The 15,940-nt window shown below is 35.2% G+C and overlaps 1 protein-coding gene across 6 annotated transcripts in view; it reads left to right on the top strand.

The window, feature by feature from the left end:
* Nucleotides 1-15,940, top strand: part of PHTF2 (putative homeodomain transcription factor 2) — a 158,262-nt gene that overhangs the window by 130,307 nt on the left and 12,015 nt on the right. For 4 of the 6 annotated variants that reach the window (XM_023193483.3, XM_023193480.3, XM_023193481.3 and 1 more), the window contains 5 exons: nt 1,242-1,460; nt 9,169-9,297; nt 11,141-11,413; nt 11,636-11,767; nt 13,790-13,876. In XM_023193483.3, the coding sequence (XP_023049251.2) occupies nt 1,242-1,460; nt 9,169-9,297; nt 11,141-11,413; nt 11,636-11,767; nt 13,790-13,876 (840 nt within the window). Of the gene's footprint in view, nt 1-1,241; nt 1,461-9,168; nt 9,298-11,140; nt 11,429-11,635; nt 11,768-13,789; nt 13,877-15,940 lie in introns of those variants that run through there. The other 2 variants (XM_031936058.1, XM_031936059.1) reach the window with 2 other exon arrangements.

The following is a 15,940-nucleotide window of genomic DNA, read 5'->3' as shown; positions in this document are numbered from 1 at the left end:
GGTTGTGGTATGTAGTGGAAGACAAGGTCAAAAAGTAGCACATATGAAGATGAACATGCTAGGTGAAAGAGTCAGAACTTTATCCAGGGGAGCAGTGAGAAGCCAAGGAAAGATTTTGACTAGAGGAGTCAAAGAACAGCTGTGCTTTAGGAAGGTTAATCTGGAAAGAAGAGGAAGGCCTTTTAGGCAAAGATCAATTAGGAGGTGCTTATAGCAATGAAGGTATAAATGATAAAGTTTGAACATGGTGATAGCACAGGAAAGACAAAGGAATAAATATAATGCATTTTAAAGGTACATGACAAATCTAGTCACAGAGGACAGCAGAAAAAATAAACAAAACAAAAGAATTTGAACATACCTGACTATAAGGATGGCTATGACCATGATTTATGCAGTAAAAGTTCTTTTTAATTAATTTAAATCAAAATTTTACTCATTTTTATTTTTTATCCCAGGATAAAATAAACTGATTAGAAATTATTTAATTTGTTTCAGTTTTTTACTTTTATACCACAGATTATCTCAAGAACATGAATTGGCAATTACCTTCTTGGTTTAGATACCAATTTTATGTTGATTTCACTTCCATTTGCAAAACAAAAACAGTAGATAAATCCATTCTTGCTTAAAAAAATAAAAAAGACTAGAATAAGAAAATACAGTCATTCCTTGGTATCCACATGGGATTGGTGAATATCCTGCCCTTCTACAAATACCAAAATCTGAGGATTCTCAAGTCTCACAGTCAGCCCTGTGGAACCTGATGACACATAAAGTCAGCCCTCGCCCTCCAGTTCTCCAAAACTGTGGGTTCTGCACCTCAGGAATATTATATTTTATCTGTAGATGTGGAATGCATGGATATGGAAGGCCAATGGTATCGCCATTAATAACATCAATTAAAGTCAGTTAATGTTCACCGTGCAGACCATATGCACTTAGACTACTCTCTGTGCCTGAGTTGTGAACTTCATATAAAATTTAAGAGAAAATAGATACAACCCTTGTATGCAAAGTAATATCTGAGCTGAACTATGAAATCAAATAAATTTTGATGTGAGGGTTTTTTGTTACTGAATACAAACTAATATATTTTGTAATGTTTTGCTGTCTTACTGTCTTTTGAGGGTGTATTTGTTGTTTTAGCAAAAAGTATCAATATACGGGTTCTGATAGAATCCTTTGAGTTGGAAAGGGCACATAAATTGTATTAATGTCAAAGAATATCTTGATTTCAGGATGCCCCTAAATCGGGTACTAGTTGCAGCTCTCGCTGTTCAAGTTCCAGACAGGATTCTGAGAGTGCAAGGCCAGAATCTGAAACAGAAGATGTGTTATGGGAAGACTTGTTACATTGTGCAGAATGCCATTCATCTTGTACCAGTGAGACAGATGTGGAAAATCCTCAAATTAATCCATGTGTGAAAAAAGAATATAGAGACGACCCTTTTCATCAGGTTGGTTTATGGTTTTGGCTTATGTGGAGCTATCGGTCAAGCTCCTTTGAATTTATGTTCAAATTTTACAGAGGTGAAGAAAAAGTTTACATTCAAACTTATATTTCTATAATTTTTTTTCTTTTTATGTGAGCTGTGGTCTGGCTTCATCAAAACATAGAATCTCAGTACTTACATTGTGGTTATGTATGTTCCTGAAAGGTTATTGGTAATTGGAGTTTTGTAAGTCAAATCGTGTGTTAGGTGCATTAGTACTTTCTTACTCAACATACTTTGTGGCCAGATGCATGTACACCTTGGTCTAAACTCCACCTATAAGGTTATATTCACAAATCTACATCTCATGAATATCAAATTTGTATCTCCAAGTGCCCATAGTAATGCTATCCAATGGAAATATTATGAGAGTCAGATATATAATTTTAAATTTTCTAGTAGCCTCATTAAATTTTTTTAAAGGGGAAATTCTAATATGTTTTACTTAGTCCATTATATTCAAAATATCACTTTAACATATAACTAATATGAAAAATATTAATGAAATATTTTAGATTTTTAATACTAAATCTTCAAAATCCAGTGTAAACACTTAGAGCACATCTCATTTTGGACTAGCCACATTTCTTTTTTTTTTTTCTTTGAGATGGAGTCTCACTCTTGTCACCCAGGCTGGAGTACAATGGCACGATCTCGACTCACTGCAACCTTTGCCTCCCAGGTTCCAGCGATTCTCCTGCCTCAGCCTCCTGAGTAGCAGGGATCACAGGCGCCCACCACCACACCCAGCTAATTTTTGTATTTTTAGTAGAGACAAGCTTTCACCATGTTGGCCAGGCTGGTCTCGAACTCCTGACCTCAAGTGATTCTCCCATCTCAGTCTCCCAAAGTGCTGGGATTATAGGCATGAGCCATCCTGCCCAGCTGTACTAGCCACATTTCAAATGCTGAATAGCCACATGTGAGGAGAGCATAGGATATCTTTATTTGAGTGTCCCACCAATACCTCAGATTTAGCCAGTTCTCCCTCATAAATCTGTTCTTCTTATTCCATTCAGAATTTTGGTGAATGACATCTCCATTCATCTACCCACTAGTCTAGAAACTTGGTGGTCATTTAAAATTCTCACTCGGCTTCCCCTTCTCTCTCTTATCCAACTCTTTATCTAATCCTGTCAATAAAACCAAGTCAAGTCAGAAAACTAGAGACAAAAAAAGAGAACTTTCAATCTGATAAAAGGGTAATACATAGCCATCAAAGAACCTTCTGCTATAACAATACCAGAGGCTGGGTGGCTTAAACAACAAACATTTATTTCTCACAGTTCTGGAGCCTAGAAGTCCAAGATCAGGGTGCCAACATGATTGGTTCTTGGTAAAGGTTCTCATCCTGGTTTACAACAGCTGTCTTATCCTTGTATCCTTACATAGTAGAAATAAGAGTGCTCTGGTCTCTTTACCTCTGTCTGGTTTTGGTTGGGAGTTAGACTGATTTAAAGTCCATATTAAAGAGCAAAATATCAAGAATAGCAAAAACAATTTTGAAGAACAACAGGGATCTTTCCCTGCTGGATATAAAAATTTACTTTAAATTTAATACTCTTAAGATAGTATGATATAGATACATAAACATATATACCAATGGAACAAAATAGAAAACCCAGAAATAGACCTGTGTTTATAATGGATCACTAATATGTGACATTAAGTGGCATTACAAATCAGTAGAAAAAGAACAGACTATATGGTTGTGAGTCAAATGATTATACACATGAAAATTTATTCCAAATAGTTTCTAAAGCATTTAGAAAAGCAAAACTTTAAAGCATTTAGAAGAAAATACAGGAGAAAAATATTTGTTACTTCAGGTTAGAGAAGAATTTTTTAAAACAAGTTATAAAAAGCACAAACAAAAATGGAGAGATAAATTTGAATATCTTAAGATTTAAAACTTTGGGCATGTTAAAAGATGAGCCACAGACTGGGAGAAGATATTTCCAGTACATTAACTATCAGAGTGTTACTACATACAGGACATAAAGAACTCCTACAGATGAATAAGTAAAAGACAAATGACTCAATAGAAAAATAAAAGGATGTGAACAGACAACTCCCCTGATGACTAATGAAATATAAGGGAAGATGGTCAGCCTTGCTATTAGTTGGGGAAATGTAATTAGAACAATTAGATACTATTTAATATTGATCAAATTGTCAAAATTTAAAACCTGATAAATTACAATGTTGGCAAGAATGTGAAGAGAGAACTCTAATACTGATGTTTGTTTGTACAGCTACTTTGGAGAGCAGTTTGTCATTATATAGTAAAGCTGAAGTTCTGTATATTCTAGGACCCTTTCATTCCACTTTAGAATGAAACATCAGAATATAGGCACTATCATTGCATTGTGCATGATAGTGAATGTTGAAAATATAATAGCCAATAATAGTGGAATTAATAAATAATGGTGTGTGATAAAACAGTATACAGCAGTGAAATGGAATGAACTTGGCTGCATAGATCAACATGAATAAGTCTTTTTGAATATAATTTTGAATGAAAAAGGCAAGCTGCCATTACTTTAAATAACCCTGTCTCTACTAAAAATACAAAAATTAGCCGGGCATAGTGGCAGGCACCTGTAATCCCAGCTACTCTGGAGGCTGAGGCATGAGAATCACTTGAACCTGGGAGGCAGGGGTTACAGTGAGCTGAGATCACACCATCGCACTCCAGCCTGAATGACGGAGCGAGATTCTGTCTCAAAAATAAAATATAAAAAGGATGGCTATGAATATTTAGAAAAAACAAAGTGGTAATTAGAAGGGAAATTGAGCTGAGTGTTTTGGTGTTTACTCCCTAATATATGAGATATTTGAAAACATTGATATACACAGGGGAAAACCAGTAGGGAAGGATCAAAGAGGTACAGGAGAAATGTTGACTGGTGGAATGACGTTTCTTAGGATTCTGGAGGGGAATCATAATCAGAAAGCTTAGCATTTGACAGGAGGAGGAAAACATTCTCTGCTGAGATAGGAGGATAAGGATGAGTGCATGCCGCAAGCAAGATGGTAAGAGAGTTATTGCCTGATGATCTCTTTTCTGTGAAGTGCAAGAGTCCAAGGGATCTACTGGCAATAAGGGAGATGATACAAGAGGAGGCTTTTGGTTGGTGGTGAAGGCTTTAAGTTAACATTTGTGGAGAATGGAGGAAGGAGACAGAGAGAGGGAGAGAGAAAGGGTGGGGGCGGGGGGGTTGGAGAGAGAAAGAGAGAGAGTGTGTGTTTGTGTGTATTCAAGCCAATGAACACATCAAAACAGTCATACTACCTTGCCACATTGTTGAGGGTCCAGCTGGAATCTGAAACCATGAATTTGTAGTTGCCTATTCTACACAGCTATGTGATGTTTTCTGGAATGTAGTTGTTACTATATCTGACATTTAATAAGCATTTACTTATGCCACACACTGTGCAAAGGAATCTAGCTGCAGTATCTCATGTATTTAATCTTCACAACCTTTGGTAATGTAGTTTATTTTCATTTTACATTGCTCAGAGTTGAGTGATGTGCCCAAAGTCACACGGAGTAAGTGCTCAATAAATAGTTGCTCTTCAAGGGACAGGAGAGGGGATGATTGAAATGGTGGATCTGGTAGGAGTCTAGTCATTAGATTGTTAGATCAAGAAGGCAGTGAAATCAGGAAGGGACTGATAAATTTACGGATAGGTGTGTTCAAGGGAACAGGTGTTTTAGAATTGAAGGTTTGAGAGACCAGTTAAGATGGGAAGTTGTAGTAGATTCCTTTCAGAAGTAGAGCAGTTCATATGGTGACAAGGTCTAGGGTGTGGCTATGGGAGTAGTTTAGAGTCCTTGGTATTGAAGAAATGAAAAAACTGAACAATCCATGAAAGCATAGGGTGTTGAATGAATCATCTGCATATTCATCTAAGTCACTGAGACTAACAACTGGAGTTAAGACTGAGGGAAATGCCTGTGAGCTATTTCCCCAGAGATAACTATAAGCAGCATAAAAGCAGGGACCAGGTGTTTTTTTGCTCAATGTTGTATCACACAGTGTGAGGTACACAGTAGGTATTTAATAAATATTGAATGCCTGAAACAAAATTAAATTTTTCAAAACATGCCAATTCCAGTGCTTTCTTAAATGATATTAAAAATTGTTTTATGATACCTATGCAGAGTAAATTGCTCCTAAGTCTGTCACATAAAATTTGTTAATGCTCTACTCTGTATATCTAATTATGGTGTCTTAGGCTTATATTGTTTTTGCTTTTAGATTAAAGACTTGATCTTACTCAGATTTTTAATTCTCAGGTTTCAAAAAATAAGCTCATGCTTTTAGATTTACTAGTAGCTAAGTAATGGAAATTAGCTCCCTTTACTAAAAAGCTACTAGTTTTTTTCTTTTTTAACCAGTCTGTGCTAGGTTTGGAAGACCTTTTTCTGCCTACTATACAGATAGAAAAATCCCTTCTCATGAAAAAACACTGAGCATTTGCATTAGTATGTTCTAATCAGAATATTCCCAAATGTGTATCTTTGTTTTATTTTGTTTGTAAATAGTAATTGAAACATTTCCACAGGAGAAAATTTTTCTCCTCTAGTCCTTCTCTATAGCTGAATATATACTAAAATATAAAGCTATATTCAGCTGAAATTCAGTTTTTAGTAAGTGTAAAGCTTAAATGGCTGCATTCCCACAGTTGGAAACACGAGTATGTGGTTGTCATGGTGAATTTATTTGAAATAAAACATGCCACCATTTAAGCATTAAGGTTTTCAGGTAGTTTTGAATGAACAAGGAGCAAAGCAGTTGAGATTTTAAATAAGGATAAAGTATTCATTTTAAAAGTTCTACATTTTTGGATCTGTGATGCTGTCTCCAAAGGAAAAAAAAATTTTTTTAAGTTCTAAATTTTAGTTTGAAAACATATATAGCAGCCAGGCATGGTGACTCACACCTGTAATCCCAGCTTGGGAGGCTGAGACAGGTGGATTACTTGAGGTCAGGAGTTCGAGACTAGCCTGGCCAACATGGTGAAACCTTGTCTCTTATTAAAAATACAAAAATTAGTCGGGCATGGTGGTGGGCACAGTGGCGGGCATCTGTAATCCCAGCTGCTCAGGAGGCTGAGGCACGAGCACTGCTTGAACCTGGGAGGCGAAGGTTTCAGTGAGCCAAGAACTGCACTCCAGCCTGGGCGGTAGAGTGCGACACAGTCTCAGGAAAAAAAAAAAAGAAAAAGAAAAAGAAAAAAGAAAATATATTTAGAGTAACCTATGTGATAAAATTATAAAATGAAATTATTTGCTCTGATGTTTTCCCTGAATCTTTTAAAAAAGTATTTCATGTGATGCTATTCTCCACACTTGCAGACATGATTCAACAAGACTGTTTTTCAATGTACATTTCACACACACACATACACACACATAGAGAGAGAGAAATATAGCAGTCTTTTCAATTTATTTTTTCAAGTTTCTACACACAACATTGAACATGTAAATTAACTCTTTTAAAATTCACCAGTTTCTAGTTGTTGTCTTCTCTTTTGCGTTTAGGCTTTCTAGAAATATTGTAATATCAGATGCTGGATAGAGTAATTGGCAAGGTAGCTGGATGTAAAAGGAGTGCTTTTGGAAGGACAATGAGAATGTCCTGATTTCCTATTTCTGTCTCTAGATGGGCTTTCTTGATATTGATATATTCCTTTCTTCATGTAATTAGGAAGACCTTAATTCACTATTCCAGACTGAGGGTTTAAAGATAGTCTGTAAATCATGGGTTGAAATCTGTTGGCTCTCAAGCTTAACCTTCTTTCCTTTTAGCTTCTTGCACTTCTTGTTTCTGGCTTTTTGGTTCCATTACGCTTAATAATTATAAACTTTCTAGAGAAAGTTTGATATATATTTTGGTACAGATGATTTCTTTCCCAAAACAGAATATTTTGTTTGGAGATAAATGAGGAAATAACATTTGAGAAATTAAGTTGGTAGTTAATAACTAGTATCTTAGCACTCTTCAGGACCTCAAGTAGTGAAATGTATATCATGAAAGTTAAAGTATATTAAAATCCCTTATCTCTGGAAAAGATAAAAATTTTCCACCTCTGTTTTTTTACATTATTAAATTATTATTATTCAACTTTAGTTGAAATTAATCAATGCAACTTTAGTCCCCCTAGAGGAAAGTGTTAAAAGTTTACAAGAAACTTTTTTTTACTATATTTTAATCACATTTTTGTCCTCTAAAGAATAAATGTACCTAGAGTAGATTCTTCTGTTCATTGTTAGAAGTTATATTTAATGAAATATTTTATAAAATTTGAGGTTGCTATGAATGCCAAAACTATCATTTTTTAAAAATGTGGGAAGTGGCCAGGCACTGTGGCTCACTCCTGTAATCCCAGCACTTTGGGAAGCTGAGGTGGGCAGATCACAAAGTCAGGAGTTCGAGACCAACCTGGTCAACATGGTGAAACCCCGTCTCTACAAAAATTAAAAAATTAGCCGGGCGTGGTGGTAGGCACCTATAGTCCCAGCTATAGCAGAGGCAGGAGAATCACTTGAACCCGGGAGGCGGAGGTTGCCATGAGCTGAGATCGCGTCATTGCACTCCAGCCTGGGTAACAGAGCAAGACTCCGTCTCAAAAAACAAAATGTAGGAAGTATATGAGTCCTTAACAATATGCTAGAAATACTGCAATATAAACAAGCAAACTGATCTCTATCTGGGTTTAATCTTTTAGTGTTACTTCTCCTCTTGAAGTCTGATTATATGAAGGTTTAGTGTTTCATTAATCTTGTTGCCATCATTAACTCAACTGTTCTGCTTGGGGCTGGGCGCAGTGGTTCACACCTGTAATCCCAGCACTTTGGGAGGTAGAGGCCAGTGGATCACCGGAGGTCAGGAGTTAGAGACCAGCCTGGCCAACGTGGTGAAACCCCGTCTCTACTAAAAATAAAAAGCTTAGCCAGGTGTGGTGGCACATGCCTGTAGTCTGAGCTACTCAGAAGGCTGAGTGCTTCAGTTTTGTAATATTTGTTCTATCTGAATAGACGAAACGTTAGACTGGTCCTTTGGAGAAGTGCTAGATTAAAATATCAGAAAAGTAACTAAATCAGATATTAAACATTAAGTATATAAGGAAGATTCTTTTTCGGGAAAAGACTGCAGCACTATATAGTCTTTCAAAGAGATTCAAATCTCGGCTCTCATTCTTTTTTAATGAATGATCATAAGTTGAACAATGATTACTACAAACAAGTTGATATCCATTTGTCTTTTAGCATTAGTACATTGCAACTATGTAGACTGATTGACAACTAAATACTTTTGCTGACATGTTTTAGTATATTTTTGAACATATGTTGACTAATACTTGTTACAGAAAGTTCTGAACTTGTACAGTTTTATAACTGTGTAACTTCTTATGATATCCGTTCAGTGTATATGCTAACTAAGTTTAAGACAGAATTTTAGTGTCTTAGAGTTGTGTATATAAATATATTAGCTATGTACAGATCTACATATTCCATTTATAAAACATGATAAATGTATTCACCAATTTTTATTTTTAGTGTCATTAAAATGTATGTGTATATAGAGATATATATACAACTTTATATACAAACATTTTATTTGTTAAATGTGATCAATATATTTACTTTTTTTTTTTATAGAGTCATTTGCCCTGGCTCCATAGTTCCCACCCAGGATTAGAAAAAATAAGTGCTATAGTATGGGAAGGTAATGATTGTAAGAAAGCAGACATGTCTGTACTTGAAATCAGTGGAATGATAATGAACAGAGTGAGTTTTTAAATTTTATTCTTGTAGTTCAAGGATAAGACTTAGTGATTATCTGTATATAAGATAATTACTGGAATGTTATACTAGTAATCTACTGACCTCATTTCTTCACCCTGAAAAAACAGTTTTATGTGTATATTTGTTTCTGTCTGTGATTTAAACAGTGATTTGTCACCAAACCGCTTTCATCTTCTAATGTTTTCACTTATCTGACCTAGAATAGATATAATCTATAATTTTTCTCTTTTATGTTATTCATTCTTTTGAAATTCAGGAGCTTGTAGATATATACAGGTGTTAATAAAGACTTTTCTTTGGTCTAGAGATTGTTGTTACAAAAACTTTAAAAATAAAATAATTAAAAAGGCGTATGTTTCTGTATCCTTCTTACTGGTTCATTTGTTTAATAGGACTTAAAACATGAAAAAATCAAACTAGTAAATTTGTATTCATACTTGCTTGCCTGCTTAAATATATAGAAGTAATCCAGATAGTGGTAAAAGTCTTGAGTAGTTCAAAGAAGTCTAATTCAAATACTGTGGATTTAAATTTTATTTTCTATTATTTCTTTTTTCAGATAATTGCTGATTTTTAAAATATGTTGATTTCTCTGGACTTGTTTTTAACTTGCAATTTCTAAATTTCTTTGGTGCATTATTATGCTAGAACTCTTCTCCACACTTTATGTAAGACAGGAATTAAAGTAACTGGGTCTAGAAATTGATAACACTCCCTATTACATATCTCAGTATTAGCAATTAAAAGCAGTTGACTGGGAAGTCTCTGGAATCTTGGATCTAGTTTGTGCTCTGTAACTTAATTACCTGTGAATTGGCAGATCACTTAACTTACAATAGTCTCATTTATCTAATGTATAATATAAAAAGTTGGCTACATGATAGTTAAGATCCCTTTTAGTTCTGCCAGTCTAGCATATTGGAAACTCTTATATTGTCCCATTATCTAATTTCCTTTTATTATTATTATTATTATTTTTTAATAATTCCTTCACCTTTCTCCCTTCTGTTTAATTTCTTCTTCCTTCTATCATCTCTCTTCTAAAATGCTTCTAGAGTTTAAGGAGACATTTATTTATATATTGGACTATTCAAAGAGAAACATAAGTGGCTGGGCGTTTTGGCTCATGCCTGTAATCTCAACACTTTGGGAGCTAGAGGAGAGATTATCGCTTGAGCCCAGTAGTTAAAGACCAGCCTGAGCAACATAGTGAAACCCTGTCTCTACCTCTCTACAAAACCCAAAAGATTAGCTGGGTGCTGTGGTGTATACCTGTAGTCCCAGCTACTATGAATGCTGAGTTGGGGGGATCACTTGAGCCCATGATTGCGCCACTGCACTCCAGCCTGGGCAACAGAGTGAGACCCTGTCTCAAAAAAAAAAAAAAAAAAAAAAAAAGAAAAGAAAAAACCCTAAGGTACGAATGTATGAAATAAGTGTAATGCTGAGTTTTTTTCTTTAATGAACTGAATTTAAGTGGATATGAGATCTCATTCGCTTTAATATTGCAGTATTTGTGAATATTTCTAACTTGAAATAATGAAATACATAAAATTTTTTTTCAAGATCTGGATAAGACAGTCAATCCTTTCGCCATCTACTTAGTGAATTAGAGATCTGATAATGAATTGTTTTTAAGATCTGAAGAATTAATGACATTTTATGTGTAGTAGGCTCTCAAACTTGAATGGGATCCAAATTATTCATATTAAAATGAATATATTTTAACAAATGATTTCATATTGCTATAAATAATTTTACTGTAGATAACATTTATGGTATAATTTTATTTTTCTTTTCTCTCTCTTCCCCTGGCTTCCTCAAGGTGAACAGCCATATACCAGGAATAGGATACCAGATTTTTGGAAATGCAATCTCTCTCATACTGGGTTTAACTCCATTTGTTTTCCGACTCTCTCAAGCTACAGACTTGGAACAACTCACAGCACATTCTGCTTCAGAACTTTATGTGATTGCATTTGGTTCTAATGAAGATGTCATAGTTCTTTCTATGGTTATAATAAGTTTTGTGGTTCGCGTGTCTCTTGTGTGGATTTTCTTCTTTTTGCTCTGTGTAGCAGAAAGAACTTATAAACAGGTAGGTATAATGTAGACTTCTGAATAAGAATATTTTATCGTTTTCATAATATTAAAAGTATTCCTGAAGTACTTTATTTCATTGTCATTTTTACCTAATTATTTTTCTATTTTGCTTTTATAGTACCTAACCAAATAAAATCTTAACAATTCATGTTTTGTTGATTTTTGTTTTTCTGTGGTAATCTACTTGAAAATTAATCCTCATCTTAATCTTTTTTAGCGATTACTTTTTGCAAAACTCTTTGGACATTTAACATCTGCAAGGAGGGCTCGAAAATCTGAGGTTCCTCATTTCCGGTTGAAGAAAGTACAGAATATAAAAATGTGGCTATCTCTCCGTTCCTATCTTAAGGTAGAATGGGAGTGATAAAAGTAGTTTTAACATGCTGGCCCTTTCTGATAGTTCCAGCTTCTTTATCAATATATATTTGTCTCTAGATGTATAATAACCAGCTTTTACTCATTCGAAAGCTGAATTAGGTATTTTGTTTCTACTTGCCTGGTTGTCACAAGCCAGCAGAGGGAGCTCATTACTTAAAAAAGAATTTAAAACAAAACTAACCAATGAGTTTCCTCACAGAAGGGACCTATTACTATTTTAAAATATTAGTTTGCAATTCAGTGTCATTCTTTTCATGTCATTATTTTCCTTTAAACTTTTAAATAATTGTCCTAGTTGTGGAAGTATGATATAAAAACTCTGGAGGGAAGAGGGAAACATCTAAATTGGTTTTAGGAAAACGCTTTTTTTTCTGAGGATTACTTAACTGCGTTAAGTAACAGTAGAATGTCATTATATATGGAATAATCATGCAAATTCAATGATATTTATTCACAGCACTGTCTATATCTTGGTAAAGTTGACCTAAAGACCAATTATCCTCTGACATACCTATCTTTAATGCTTTATATTTTGAAATAATAATGAAAGAAGTAAAAAAAAAAGTTTGCCCTATTTATCTACTCTTATATTTAAAAAATTAATTGTTCTGTTTATTTAACTTATTAAATTTAGTTCACTTAGTGTCACTGCTGCAAATTGGCATGGATATTTTTTTCCTATGACATATCTGTTGTATGGAGGGATGAATGTGATCTTTGTTGCTTGAATTCATCCAAAATTTCCCCCATTATCAACCCTAAGCAAGTGTTACATTCTTTTGTACATTGATGATTTTATTCAGTAAACACTTATTTATGTTAACCATGTGCCATTCACTGATGATGAGATGAAAGCCCCTACCCTCATACCTAAGCTTATACTTCAGTGAGGGAAACATGTAAGCCCAGACCTAGGAATTATCCTTGTTTGATCTCTAGTATCTAATTTATCACCAATTCCTATCTTTTCTGCTCCCAAAATATGTCTTGAATCCATTTGCTTCTCTTTGTTCCATTTCTACCACCCTCATTGAAACCATCAGTCATCTTCTGCCTTGTGCTACTACAGTTACCTCTTACCTGGCATTCCAGTGTTCACATTTCTTCCTTTCATTCCTTTCTTCAGTCTACCACCAGTGATCTTTTAAAAATGTATATTTGGCTCTATATTCTTAAAACTTCCTGGAGGTTCTCCATTGCTCTTAAGATAAAGCACAAAATCTTAACAAGGTTTATAATGCCCTTTATGATCTAAATTCCCCCTTATTCACCTGTCTTTTGTTTCATTTTGAAACACTCTCCTTCCTAGTCCACTACATTCCAGGCATGTCAGACTGCTTCGGTTCTTTACATGAGCTGTGATCTGTCCTGCTTTATGTTCTTGCACATTCTCTTCCTTCTACCTAGAACACTGCTGTGTGCCATCATGCCCCTGCCCCTCCCCCTGAATCTGGAGATCTTCCCAGGCCCACACTCCTAACCCTCAAATCTAAATGAAGTCTCCCTGCCAAGTATCTCAAAGCATCCTATGTCTTTTCCTTTTAGCACTCATCACAATTTATCACATATATCTGTGATTATGAGCTTGATGTCTCACTCCCGTCCTAGTTCCTGTGAAGGTAGAGGGACCATGTGTTGTTCTCTGTTGTATTTCTAGCACCCAGCACAGTATCTAGTTCTAAGCAGGTGCTTAAGAAATATTTACTGAATAAATGACTTGTGTTTGACAAAATGAAGTATTTGAAAAAGTTATACCAATAATTTTATGCTATATAGATATAGATACCCTTTTAACTCTGTTGCAAATCCTCAGGAAATCATAACACTTTATCATTAAAATTTGCCTAACAAATTAGGTATATTCAACATTGTGGGCTATGATCAAACTCATGGTGATTAATCGACACCTTTATTGAAACCATGGAAATTATCTACTAATTAGTAAATATATTTTAAAATGTTTCCTTTTCTCCCTTACATCCACACCCTGCAGCGTCGAGGTCCTCAGCGTTCAGTTGATGTAATAGTTTCATCTGCTTTCTTATTGACTATCTCAGTTGTATTTATCTGTTGTGCCCAGGTGAGTTAACTCGCTCCATGTAGAAATTAACCAGATATATAAATACTAACTTTTAGATTAATAAATAATCAAATAATAATATAAGTAAACCTAGTTAGAAAAGTAAGTTTTGAAGTTATCTTTCTGCAGTTTATTTTTGTGGTAGAATAAATAAGTGTATCTTATCTCTGTGCCATGAACAGTGAGCATATGTGCTCAAATGTCTGTTGAAAGAACACAGATTAATTTTTGCCTAGAATCCTTCTCATTATCTTTACTTCCCAGAAGAAACATATGAGTTATGAAATTGTCCCAGGAATGTCCGATTTATTCATGTTTACTATTCTTTTATTTCTTATATCTGAATAGTTACTGTGACTTAACTGCTGCATACTCTGAAAAAGAATTTTTAGTGACCCAGATTACTTAGGGAGTACAAAAGTATCTCAGGATATGCACTGTTATAATGCAGGGGAACATGTTCTCAGGGTCTCCTGAGGGTTGTGTCATGGGCCATGTAATATTTAAAAATATGTTAAAAAGTATTAAAATTTTAAAAACAAAAATAATAAAACATATGCAAACTTCCATTCCAAGTAGTATGATGTACTAGCTTATCTGAAAATTCTCCTACTTTAAAACATCAAGCAGGCTGGGCACAGTGGTTCACACCTGTGATCCCAGCACTTCGGGAGGCCAGGGAGTGCGGATCACCTGAGGTCAGGAGTTTGAGACCAACCCGACCAACGTGGTGAAACCTCATCTCTGTTAAAAATACAAAAATTAGCCGGGCATGGTGGTAGGCGCCTGTAATCCCAGCTATTCAGGAGGCTGAGGAATGAGAATCTCTTGGACCCAAAAGGCGGAGATTGCGTCACTGCACTCCAGCCTGGGGGATAGAGCGAGACTCTGTCTCCAAAAACAAACAAACAAACAAAAAAAAAACATCAAACAATGCTGGGGGAAACCCTCAGCTTTTGAATGTACATATTGTATATATATATCTAAGTTCATAAGATAATAAAGGTCCAAAAATGAAGACAAAACTGAAAACCAGAGCATTTAAGAATAAGCATTAATGCTATGGCAGCGTGAGAATAAGAGAATGAAGTATATTGCCAGTCTTAGTATTGTATCCCAAAGACTTGAAATTTTATGCCCACGTAGGACAGGAGATGAGGCCTTGACCTGTAATACCTCCCTACTCACACCATGAAGGCAAACCTTCCAAGATCTACAGCCTCAGTGAAAAGTTGGATAAGAAAAACAGTCTGCTCACCAGCACTGGAAGACAAGAAGGAAGCTTATCTGACTCTGGATGACAAGGATGGGGGAAAAGTCTCTTCTAAGAATATATAACTCTGCCCTTACTACAGGTTTAGGGTTCAAATTGACATTATACATCTTGTCCTATAACCCTCATGTCAAGAAGTTAATATAAAAAGTGGTCCTAGGCCCCTGGATACCTGATAGAAGCAAAACCAAGGCTGTTTGGGGGCATGCGACTTCAGCCTAGACCTCATGGGATCCACAGATAAAGCTCCTTCTGATATCAAAACAGGAAGAAACAGCGTAACATGAAGGAGTCAACAGATAAAACCAATAGCAGGATTAGGTCTCCAGCTATTTCAGTTTGATCAGGTGGAAACTAAGTTTGTTTACAGTGATGAAAGACATAGATAACACGATGAAAAGAGAACAGATAAGTTTGAAAAAGAACTTCAGAGAAATGAAAAATACAGTTATTGACTTTTGACTTTTGTTTTTTGCTTTTCACTGCTGGAACAAAGTCATTGACTTTTAAAACACAATGAACAGAATAAATAGCAAATTAAAGACAGCTAAAGACATAGTGAACTGGGAGATGAAAGAAATGACTAAGATACAGGACAGAGATAAAGAGACAGAAAATGTAAAATGGATATTGAGACTTCGTGGGAGATCCAACATATGTCTAATAAGAATTCCAGGAGTAGGCTGGGTGTGGTGGCCCACGCCGGTAATCCTAGCATTTTGGGAGGCTGAGGCAGGCAGAACACTTGAGATCAGGAGTTTGCGACCAGTCTGGCCAATATGGTGAAACCT

Source organism: Piliocolobus tephrosceles, chromosome 8 (assembly GCF_002776525.5).
Source record: "Piliocolobus tephrosceles isolate RC106 chromosome 8, ASM277652v3, whole genome shotgun sequence".
Taxonomy (NCBI): Eukaryota; Metazoa; Chordata; class Mammalia; order Primates; family Cercopithecidae; genus Piliocolobus; species Piliocolobus tephrosceles.
This window is presented reverse-complemented; position numbering and strand designations above follow the sequence as displayed.